Source organism: Microtus ochrogaster, chromosome 24, assembly GCF_000317375.1.
Source record: "Microtus ochrogaster isolate Prairie Vole_2 chromosome 24, MicOch1.0, whole genome shotgun sequence".
Lineage (NCBI taxonomy): Eukaryota > Metazoa > Chordata > Mammalia > Rodentia > Cricetidae > Microtus > Microtus ochrogaster.
The window spans coordinates 32,336,847-32,349,291 of NC_022024.1; the positions used below are offsets into that span (position 1 = coordinate 32,336,847).

Consider the following 12,445-nt stretch of genomic DNA (forward strand, 5'->3'; position numbering starts at 1 on the left):
TGTGTGTGTGTGTGTGTGTGTGTGTGTGTGTAAATGTGTTTGTACATGTGCATACACACTGGAAAGGAATTACATCAGCCAGTTCACAATCAACCAAAAAGCCTCTTCAAACTACACCCAAACTCTGATATGCTTCTAAGAGAATCCATAGGAACAGACACGGAAACAGTCTCCTTAGACACATACACCCTCATTTTCAAGAGAAAACTGGCGCTCAGAAAAGAGCAAGTCATTTGCCCAGTGGCACACAGCTGTTAGATAGCAGCCCCCCTGGGAGGAACTGAAATAGCTTAGTGACTTCCCTCGTATCTTTAGCCCTCCAGGAATGTATAGTCTTCCTTCAGTTCCCCAGAACGGCTTACAGGGAGCTAGAGAAACTCTAGCACCTGTCAGGTATTAGTGTCCACATACCAGCCAAGCATGTAGTAACTATGGGGGGGGGGGAGAAAGAAGAAAATAGTCCTTTGTTGGACTTCCTTTTGTCCAATCGCATTAGCCAAAGAGGAGCCCTGCAGGGTGTGCATGCAAGTTAATGAATGTATCCAGAAAGGCCCAGGGAGCAAGTAGCAGAACGAGCCTGGAAGTTGGCTCTAACTAGTGGCTTCGTGTCAATCACAAGATATTTAGAGCTATTAATATGTGCTAGATTCAGCATTTTTAAGATACAGGTAATAATTCTATAAAAGAGTAATGAGAACAAAAAGATAATTAAGGACACCTATAAGGGCCCTAGCTGTCTTCTTGTGGAGAAGTGACTTGGAAGCCCACTGTGTTGGTAAGAACTTGGACTGTACTCTTTGTTTGGTATGCTTATTCTCTTGTGTCTTAGTTCTTTGGGTACACTTAATGGGGGTGATAATAGTGCCAGCCTCATAAGGTTGGCGTGAAGATGGGGTGACAGCAGTGTAGTCTCATAAGGTTGCTGTGGAGATGGGGGTGGTTTAACACATTAAAAGCCCTAAAACCCGTCTACCATGTAGTGACCTTGGGCAGCTTCTTCTGCCTCCACTACTGATGTCCAGTTAGATTCACCATGATTTTCTCCATTCAGGAAGCTTGCCTGGACCAGGTAGAAGTGAGTATCAACCTTTGGCTGTAGTAGGAGGCTGCTTGTTCATTTCCCGGCCACTCAGACTCCTGAGATAATTACTCAGAAGCTATATTAATTAAATCGCTGCTTGGCCTATTAGCTCTAGTCTTTTATTGGCTAGCTCTCACATCTAGAATTAACCCATTTTCATTATTTTATATTTTACCATGAGGCTCGTGGCCTACTGGCAAGGTTCCATCTGGCAGCTCCATGGCGGCTCATGACTCTGCCTTCTTTCTCCCAGCATTCAGTTTAGTCCCTCCCACCCCACCCCCCACCTAGCTGTACTGTACCCTATCACAGGCCAAGGCAGATTCTTTATTCATTAACCAATAAAAGCAGCACATATATAGAAGGACTTTCCCACACCATTTGGCTCCAGAATCTTAAGATTTTACTTTGTTCTCATAATAGTGTCATGTAGTGTCCCTAAGGGGTCACAGAGTAGATGCATATGGCCATGGCTGTTTGCCCCTTCATGCTCAATAAATTGAAACAGCAGGCATGTTTATTCCCAGGGCCTTTACCCTTTACCTTTCTTTTCTCATTACTGGGAATGCCTTTTCCCCTAGATAATAAAACAGACTTCTTCTGCACTTCCTTTAGAACTCTGTTTAAAAGCATCCAACGACCTATCCACACCATTCTGTCTCAAACAGCATTTCCTCCCCATCATTGCTATCCATGTCCTCACCCACTCCCTAAGAGTACACCCACTGTGAGAAATGATGTCTGTGTCCCTGTCTCTTGCTTTCTACTGAACATTATGTCTCCTGGGTCATGTCAGTCACGAGCATGAAGTGGCTACTCATTGTTTCTCAGTATACTGAATGAGTGGATATCAAACTTGAACCTGCAGGAAACCATGAGGCCTTGAAGGGACAGGTAACAGGTTGTGGGCTTAGCTCTCAAGAATTTGGTTTTTATTTTCATGTTTGTTTGTTTGTTTCTGGTGAAGCTTTGTAGTCAAAGATTCCCAGAGCTTTCACAGATACTAGCTTCCTTTTTGACCACCCTCCCAGGCTGTAACTTCTTTTGATACGTCATGGAGGTAATGACAGCTAATAATGGACTACATGTTCTGTCTGAAACTCGCCTGTATTAATACCACTTAATATAATTCAGTCAGATGTGTTTCTATTAATTCCCATTTACCGGTTAAAACAGAGACACGGAGAAGTTCAGTAGCTTAGGAGGAACACAGCTGGCAGGAGGTACTGTAGATCACAGAGCTGGCAGGGGGGAGTGTAGAACACAGAGCTGACATTAGGTAATGTGGATCACAGAGCTGGCAGAGGTAGCGTGCATCATACATCTGGGAAGAGGTAGTGTGGATCACACAGCTGGCAGGGAGAGTTTGGATATCTGCTGTCCAACCTCAGAATCTACATTCCCATGTAGCTTCTGAAGTGCAGCCTCTCAGGCAGCTCTAAACTTAAGCTCCAAATCCCATCTTATCCTGACTGTACTTACTTTGTGTCTCTGGTCCAGGCTTCTCCCAGAAGCTCCAGACACGTTTTGAATGCTCTGTAGCACATCTTCTCATGGGCATCTTTAGATGAGCATTCCCAGACTGTTGGAGTCCACAATCTACCCATGTACCCACATTCCTTACTTCTGTATCTCCGGTCACCCTAATTTTTTTCTTTTTAAATAATGTCAGGAGTCATAAAAAGTGATGATATGTGGGTACACACACACACACATGCGCACACACACATGCGCACACACACACACATACACACTTCTTCATGAGACAGATCACTTGTGATAGATTGCTGTATATGGCTACATTTATTTACTTTCTCCTCCTATTTCTCTATTTAACATTTATGAAATTCTTACATCCCAAGGCAAGGACTGTGGCTTGCATACTTTCTTATTCGAGGAATCTAGTACTTAGAAGATATTAAATATATTCCTGTTAAATGAAAGAAAGAAATGAGTATTTTATCTATTTCTCTCACAGGTAGTTCCTATGCTACAAGATAGTTTCTCCAGTTCTTTGCCTGAGCATATGTTTCCAAAGGCCGCCAACCCATCATTTTTCTTCTCACCCAGGCTCTACCCTAAGGAATGTTGATTGCAGTATTTTAATGTCATAGCCCATTGCCACTTCTGTTCACTCTGACACTTGCGTGTTTGGATTTTTGTGGCAGGGGACACTTAATAACAAGGCAAGATCTGTTTGAAATGGCAGCGTAATCATTCAGCGGTGGAGAAAAGGGTGATGTACGAGCTGTTAATTACCAGTCATCTGTTGCACATCTATTCATCAAGGGTGGAGCTCAGGAAGTGTTCTGCATAGGTCAGCCTTATAAGTTACGGCTTAACGAGTTGAACACAAGTAATAAGCCACATGCATCAAATTTTCCCCATGGTCATGTGAAAGGGATACACTTAGGCACACACAAAAGCATATAATACCCACAAACATTATTATATCGTTATTTGTGGGAATTGGTCAACATTTTTCTCAAGAGAATCCAAATGAATGTGACAGGTCCCAGTCCAATGCTGGCTCATGGGTAGTACGTTTCCTTTACAGTTCTCATGAGTGTCCTTGCGCTCTGTTGCTTTGACTTCTAAAGTAGGGTGTTCTTTCAAGATGATCCTACATAAGCTGATTGAAGGTCAATTCAGAGAACGTACACCTTAAGAAGCCACTGGATAAAGTTCACAAAGGCACCTAAAGCTGTGGGCACGGAATCAGCTGCACCTGGGACAGATATTCTGCTTGGCCGTGAATCAGCTGATCTGCCTGTCTCTTCCCTAAACCAGCCAGGAAGGCTGCTCTCCTGAGTGGGGATAAGATGAGGGAGCACGTGACAGTGCTTTGTCAGCATCAAGCACTGTGAATAAGTTATTTAAATATCAAGGAAAATAAGTAAACAGAAGCTGTGGTTTCCTGGAAAAACATCGTGGGCTTACCACACTGGAATTTCAGCGAGCAAAGCAAATAAATCTTTGGGTGCTGGCCCTTCTCTCCTGGGGATTTCAGCATTGCACGGAGACGGTCCTGAGAACCCTGTCATTCACATGGTGTCCAACCATCTATAATTCTAACTCCATGAGATCCCATCCCTTCCCTGGGCTCTTCAGGCACCACACACACGTGCTACACAGACATACAGAGAGGCAAAGCATCCACGTAAGAATAAAAATGTAATTCCTTGGAGTGAGAGAACATAAAGCCGAGCTTCTGTTTTTATCAACTGCCCAAAAAATCAAGTTGATATTCTTTTAAAGTTTTCTTTACTGTCAAGAATTTCATATGCATATGAAATATGATCATAGTCACATACCATTCCCCTTCTAGTTACCCTATATCCTACCCAGTGTGCCCCTCCACACTTCAGGTCTTTGTATTTTCTCTCCCTGCAGCCGGAATAGCCCCTTTTAGTACTATGAACATTTACGATAGGGAGAACGTCTTCTGACCAGTTTGAAATTGGTGTTTCTGTCTCCTGTAGCCGAAGAGTGTGTTGTTTTCAGTATAGGGTCTTCCTGTGTCTTCATGGTGGGTAACCACGGGCAATGGGAATAACTGTATTGTTTTGGAGACCTCTGCGGCCCTCCCTGGCCAGTACCTACTAGGGAGGCATCCCCATGCCTTGGACTATGACTTTCACTTAATAACCCAAACCTTCTGGAAGTTATATAGTCCATCCATGTAGGTCAATTCTGTTCAAACACTTTCTTTTAAGGTGCGTTTTGAAATTAGCTTGTTAACTAGTGGGTTTCGATAGGCTTTTTCATATATCCTTGCTTTTGATTAAGCTACTCATTACCTTCTACTATCCCTCCTTACACTGTCCCTTCTTAATCTACAAAGCATCAGCATTCCCTCCCCCTACTTAATTCTTTTTAAATCGGGTTACAGGATAGTAGAATTCCATATTTTTATGCTCCCTTCATTTGGGTTAGGTCTCCACCTTGCTCCCTTGATCGCCTGCTGCCCCACAGTCCCCTCCCCTCCCTGCTTAGGCAGCCCTGCCCTCAGCAACCCACACTCTTTTCCTTTCCTTTATAACCTCCTTTCCTCCCCTCTTAACATGCCCCTCCACGAAGGTTTCCTTTCTGCTTCCCTGCCTTCTGCTTATTCTCCAGACTAACTACACACACACACACACACACACACACACACACACACACACACAATTTGAAACTGGGATCCACATATGGAATTTTCCCTTCTGGACTGGAGTTACCTCGCACAGCATATATTTGTCCAAGTTCTATCCATTTACCTATAAATTTTATTTTTCTTTAAATATGAGTAATTCTCTGTTAGTATATAGGTGAATTTTCTTATCCATTTTTATGTTGGTGGATATCTTGGTTGATCTGTTCCCTGACTGTTATACATAGAGCAGTAAGGACCATGGATGTGCAGGTGTCTCCATGGTAACATATAAAGGCTGGTGGGTCTCTGCCGTGAAGTGGAATAGGTTAGGGTTTAGGGTTAGGGTTAGGGTTTCCTAAGTGGGTCCTACGGCAGTTCTGTTTCTAGACTTTGTTTTTTAGAAACCTTGCATCTGATTTTCAAAGTTTATAGTCCCACTGGCCGTGTATAAGACTTCCCTGCTTGTCAAATTCATGGCTGAATTTGTTGTTATTGTATTCCTGACAAGGAGCATTTTAACGGCGGTGGGGTAGAATCTTAAAATATGTAGCTTTAATTTGCACTCTCCTGATGGCTAAGGATGAAGAACACTTCTTAAAACGATTTTCCGTTCAGTTCCTTACACCATTTTCAGTTGGGTTGTTCCCTTAATGTTTAGCTTTGGGGGCTCTTTGTGTATTCTAGACACTAGTGTATCCTGTCATAAATAGAAGAAAAAGATGGTTTCCCTCTTCCTTGGACTACCTAGTCATTCACTTCATAGTTTCCTGTGCTGTACTGAGGTTTTGAGCTTCATGGAATCCTAGTCGTTGCTTATTGTCTTATTTTCTAGGCTGCTGGAATCTTTTTTCAGTCCTCATCTGTAAGTTTTTCTTCAGTGTCTTCCACTGTTTCTGGTTTGATGTCTGTTTTTGTCAGCTTGATAGGCCTGTTTGTTTCCTAGTTCCATTTGCTTGGGGTGCCTTTTCCCACTCCTTCACCTTTGTCTGTTGTTGATGGTGAGGGCGTGTATCTTGGAGGTGGGAAAAAATTGATCCTGTCTCCTGATCCAATCTACTAGTCTGTGTTTTTATTTGGGAAATAGAGACCACTGATATTCAAAATTATTACTGAAAGATATGTGTTTAATTCCTGTCACCTTTTTGATTCGGTGGTGTTCTCCTAGATCTCTCTCTCTTTTTCTTTTTTGGTATTTTGAGACAGGGTTTCTCTGTGGTTTTGGTTCCTGTCCTGGAACTAGCTCTGTAGACCAGGCTGGTCTCGAACTCAGAGATCCACCTGACTCTGCCTCCCAAGTGCTGGGATTAAAGGCGTGCGCCACCACCGCCCGGCTCCTAGATCTCTTTTGATTAACTGTCCTGGCATTTATTTATTCCCTATGACCTCTTTGATGTGTTTATCTTTTTCCTCAGATTGAAGTATTCCAGTATTCTGGCTTAGTGGTCATGAATTCCTTTAATCAGTTTTTATCGCGCCTTCAATTTTAATAGATGGGTTTACTGGGTATAATACCTGAGTTGACAGTTGTGATCTTTTGGGGCATGAAATCCTTTTCTCCAGGGTTGTCTGGCTTAGAATGTTTCTGTTGGGTAATCAGGCATTATTTTGTGGGGCCTGAAAATCTTGGCCTTTTCCTCCTGTGCCTTTCAATAGCCTCCCTTTGTCCTATATTTTTAATGCTTGAATTGGCAGTATGTCATAAGGAGATGCTTTTCTGGTTCAGTGGGCAGAACCAAGGTACAACTAGATAGGAATCTATTTCTCTAAGTGTGGTAGTTTTTCTCCTTGGTTTTACTGGAAGTCTATTATACAATAGACTTTGGTATGATAGTTTCCTCCTTTATCTGTGCCCATAATGCAAAGGTTACAGCTTTTCCTGGTTTCCTGTAGCTCTCCCAACATTTGCCTGTGGATTTTCATCAATTTGTCACTGACCTTTACTGCCTCTGTCTTGTCTTACGGTCCTGATGCTCTGTCTCCCACAGGATCCATTCTGTTGTGGGGCTTTCTTCCTGCTGAGGGTTTTATTTGGGTTTTTGAGGTTTTTCATTTCAGGCATCATTTCATTTTGGCTTCTCTTCAGTAAGTCTCTTCTCTTGATTGATTTTTGTTCTTATATCTTGTGTTGACTTCATTTCATCCCATGCCTTTGATTTTGTCTTGTGTTGGTTATTTGAATGCAGTTACTATTATTCTTTTGAATTCTGTCTGGAATTTCCTTTAGGTCATTCTCATTGGGTTCTACTACTCATTTTTGGAGTTGACATGTCTTGGACTCCCAAGTGGCTGTTTCTGGTTTCTCCCTAGAATGTGCACCTTTTGCGTTAGTTGAGTAGGAACCTGGGACTGGTGGTCTGTGAACCAGTTAGCATCAAGAGTTAAGGAAACTGTGAAAGGGTAGGAAAGGAATTCAGGATTCAATGAGCTCTTACTTATCAGCACCAGGAGTTGGGCAGATGAAGGGAATTTGGGCACAGTGGTCAGGGCCTGGGTAGAGTATTAGGAACTTAACTGTTACCAGAGAGAGGTAGGAGGACCTGGTAACATTAACATTCTTGAATTATTAAGAAAAAACAGTGTAAATGGCATACAACATGCACAGAAAGTGACCACCTTACATCTTTAGACTTTTTGACTTACTGTATTTCCTCTACTTCTTCCTATTACTTTCCTCTCCCTCTGGGAGCAAAGCCCAAAGAAAGAGTTTGTGGTTAGTTGGTCATTCATGTCCTTCTTAACCATAGGCAAAGACCAAAATCTGTAGGGCGCCTATCTAGGTGTGAAGGTCTTGTTGACTTCCCTATCCAAGTAACTTGTCGGTTTAAAAGCCCCCAAAGACACAATGCAGGCTTTGGAAAAGGCTGCCTGGCACCAGCCCAGCTTCTGATCTCTTATCTTATTGGTGCCTCCATCTCCGTACTCCTTCACCAACTTTTGTTTCCATCTTGTCGACTGGGAGTATTTCTTCTTGTCTTTACTCTTTTGAGGAGGGTATGAGTGTGTAACGTATGTGTGTGTTTGGCTCTCTGCATATGTGTGGGTTCACAGGTATGGGCATGTGCAGAAACTAACAATTGCCGCCAGGTATCGTCTTTGACACCTTTCCATTTCATCTGCTCAGGCAGGGTCTCTTGCTGAGCCTAGACCTCACAGACTCACCCCTGCCTCCACAGTGCTGGGATTACCGCAGGGTCACGCCAACCTGCCTTCTATGTGGGTTCTGTGGGCATGGACTCCAGTTCTCATGCTTCTATGGTGAGAGCCGTTATCCACAGAACCATCTCCTGAATCTCCGTCTCTCCTTTCAATGAATCTCTCCTTTAAAACTTTTTCTCCACCAAGACGCCACAGCGATCTCTGAGCACTAAAATCAAGATGGCTTCCCGATGTTCTAAGAGTGGGCTCCAACAGCCTATGATGCTCTTCTGCTTACTCTCGCAACCTGTAACGTCACTCTTCTACGTCACACACCTTACCACTCATTTCTCAGCCCGCGACCTTAGCACGCGTCCTGCGCTCTCTTCCCAGCCTATCCCTGTGTCTCCTTCAGGTCTCAGCTCAGGTGACCTCCACAAAGAGGCCTTTTCTGATCTCTTATCTAAAGTAGCGTGTGCCTTCTCCACACAACGCTTTCCCGGCATCCTGTCTTGATGGTGCTCACCTCTGTCTTAATTTATCCCTCTCTTTTAACCGGTTTTGGCACCTGTCCCTTTAAATATTTATGGGGAATGTAAACGTTTTCTTCTTTTCTTCACAGCCGGATTTCTAGTGCTTGAAACAGGGACATATTGGCTAAATATGCACACTTTAAGTCACTGGTTTATTGCCAAAGAATGTCCCAAATTATAAACTCCAAGTTTGTACATTCCGAGTTCCAGCTGCGTCTAAACCGGGGGAGGTTTGGATATACTTTCCAATCTATCTTCTTTTTTTCCGTTTCAGTCCTCTCTAGTAAACAGTGATGTCATCTTTGTAAAACTGCATGCCCCCTGGGAAGTCCTGGGAAGATACGCGGAGCAGATGAACGTAAGGATGCCTTTCAGGTAGGTGGGACTGTGTTTCCCCACCGCTCGCCCTCTCTCTGCTGCTCCACTGTGAACCTAATGATGCTGTTTCTTGGAACAAATAAAATCATAGTACAGGCTGGAGAAGTCATTAAGGCAGGAAATTTTCCTGATGTTCAGAAAATGCAAATAAATCTTCGTGCCCACAGTGACTCCTTCCTGTTATCAAGTGGCATTTCCAAGTAGCATTTGCATTTTGAGAGTGTCGTTTCTAGAATTTCTGTGTATTGCTGCTTTGAAAAGCTAGACACCAGATACCATGGTCCTTGCTGAGCAGTACCTTCCAGGAAAGAACAATCAGTTGTTCCAAGAAATAAGTTTAAGAAATTTCATAAAATATGATCTTTAAAAATAACCTATTTTTAAAATGAAGAAGTCAGAAATTTTATATAAGTACAAATAATTGGTAATTGTTCAAAGGTGAATAAAGATACTTCGTATGAATTGCTAGGTTATTTAAAAGGATAAATTCGCCTTTGTCTCACAGTGTCTGCTCTTAATTCATTATAGGTTAAGGAAATGTGATCTTCATTTGTTGGATTAAAAGCAAAATTAGACAGTAAACCCGAGATTCCAGGTGCAAAGATGTAGGGGGGGGAGTGGGGTGCAGGGTGCGGGGGATCACCAATAGAATCTGCTAAAAGGGAAGGGGATTTAGTGCTGCGGACAGTTCAAAAGTGACTTGTGTGAAGGGTTTGGGGTTTTCTTCTTGCCAGGAAGACCAAGATAGAGGACAAGAATTTGGCAAGATGGCATCAGGTCTACAAAATGCCTCTTAGTGGGCTGTTAAAATTATGAAAACCATCAGTCTGCTAAACTCTGAAGAGGGAGAGGGGAGAGGGAGGGAGGGAGGGAGAGAGAGAGAGAGAGAGATTTACAGGTTTACAGATTTACAAAAGGCCAATTTCCAATCATAAGCTTATAATATGTCTCTCAGAACATTTTATTTTCTTTGTTTATTGGTCTTTATGGCCTAATATCAAGTCAAAATATAAGCTGGGGTTTCCAGCATCTGCTTTTCTGGAGGCAAAATTCTCCAAATAGATAAGCACAATTCTGGACTTACAATTTATTTCTGCATTTAAAATGTTGAAGGAAATCTGAAAAGTCAAGGGCACACACACACACACACACATGCACAGGAGCAGACACATACACACACACGCACATGCAAATGCACAATAAGAAAGAAAGAAAAACAATTGTTTGTGCTAAGAGATGTGATGCTAAAATCATTAAATCCTGTGACTTGATGGCATAATAACCATGCACTATGAACCAGCACCACATTATGCTTAAGAACAAAAGGGAAAGAAAGCACTCTGAACTACACGTTCAGATAAACACTAATATCCCTTCCCTGGGCTAAAACTTACAACCCCTGTAGCAAGAACGCACCTCTCTAATGAAGAACCCAAGGAGATAGAAACCTGAGTGGTGGCCTACAAAGCCAAACCTCTTAGTACTTGGGAGGGTTCCCCATCTGAAGGAGCTGACCTCACGGGATAGAGATGGACTGCTTGTCCATTTCACGTGCACGAGTAGTTTCCTTATGCAGCACGAAGACGATGGTGAAAGCAGAAAACTAAAAGTGAACTGGAGCCGTAATCTACTCTCGGAGGTGGAAATTCCTTCAGGGAGACAGTTGGAAGAGAAAATGCTGTTATATACGTGGCAGTAATTCACCTCACTGATGTTGATTTGATTTTACCTGGGCCTAGCATCGCCTCTTAGAACCTCATGGATGCAAGCCCTCATGAGCACGCACTGTCCTCGGTTTGACGTGTGGCTCTCACCCGAGGCTCATGTGTTTCCAAAGGTGGAATTCTCCCGCTGTACCATTTTAGGAACGTGTCCAGACGTCAGTTTAGCTGAGCTCACGTTCTCCGGAGAACCTGACATGGTTTATTCATTTCAGTAGACGACAGTGATTCTAAGTCTCAGGCTTAGTTTCCTGCTTAATGCTGCAATTATTAAAAATAAATGTAAGAATAGCCTTTTGTGGGAAATCTCTAATAAACTGGCGTCTTAAGTACCTCTGTGTCCATAAATTTGTAGTTTAAAAAGAATAGGCTGGCTTTTTTTTTTTGAGCATTTTTAGGTTTCAAAGAAAATTGGACCTATGGCACAGAGTGTTCCACATACCCACCACCTTCTACAGTTTTCTTACCAACATCTCATGTTAGCGTGGGTGTGTGTATAGCCACTGATGGGTCAATAGCAGCATATTTTTAACTAAAGTCTAAAGCATGTGACCCACTCATCTACAGGCTTATAAATATGTGTCATCATGTAGAATCATGTAAAATCATATATAGAATCATGCAGAATATGATATCCTGAAAAAAAAATGTTTTACCTATCCGCTCTTTCTGCCTGGCCCAGACTTTGTATTCACTGCAACTGTTGGCCAAATGTGGCAGCTCTTATTTGACATGTAAAATCCCCTTTTTTGTAAAAGCAGAGTAGCCCATGTCCATGCAGAATATACATGAACTGCCTCAATCTCATAACTGGTCCCTTGGCAGACACCAGAACTATGGGAAGAAATTGGGTTTGATGAGCTGTCCAGTGAGCATGCTCTCTCCTCAAATTACACCCAGAGGTCTCATTTAAATCTTTAAACAAATTAACTAAAGTGAAGCAATATAGCATATCTCTGTTGTGTCCTGTTCTTGGTTTTTTTGTTTTGTTTTGTTTTCTAGGATTTTGTGTTTGTGCCTGTTTAGTTTACCTGTTGGCAGTCAGGTGGTTATGCCCGCGTGGGTATTTATAGCAGGCTACTGATGCTATCTTGCAGTAGATGTGAAATACATGCTTTTGTACTTCTATCAAGATTATGATAAAAGTGTTGAGAAAACATAAATTGCTATGTAAATATCGCCCTAATATAATATCATGTCTGTTAAATTATGTATGTTGCCCCTAGTCCTCTGAATTTCCCGGGATGAGAGTAGACCTCCCCTGAACCAGTGTGAGACACTAATCTCCCTAAGCATCACGCTACTGTGTGTGTGCCGTGGGCCAGATGCAGCCCTGAGACAATTATAATAATGAGAGGAAGAAGCAGTGATGGAAACCGTTCCATAGGGTGTCACGGCTCCAGGTGCATGCCCTGTGTCCCGACTACACTTCCCCCTGTTAATCTCTCTCTAGTTTTTTCTT

The 12,445-nt window shown here is 42.6% G+C and overlaps 1 protein-coding gene across 11 annotated transcripts in view; it reads left to right on the plus strand.

The window, feature by feature from the left end:
• The window catches only part of Ano4 (anoctamin 4), a 251,949-nt gene that overhangs the window by 139,164 nt on the left and 100,340 nt on the right, over window positions 1-12,445 (plus strand). For 10 of the 11 annotated variants that reach the window (XM_026784526.1, XM_026784525.1, XM_026784523.1 and 7 more), the window contains one exon: window positions 9,159-9,259. In XM_026784526.1, the coding sequence (XP_026640327.1) occupies window positions 9,159-9,259 (101 nt within the window). Of the gene's footprint in view, window positions 1-9,158; window positions 9,260-12,445 lie in introns of those variants that run through there. The other variant, XM_026784532.1, reaches the window with a different exon arrangement.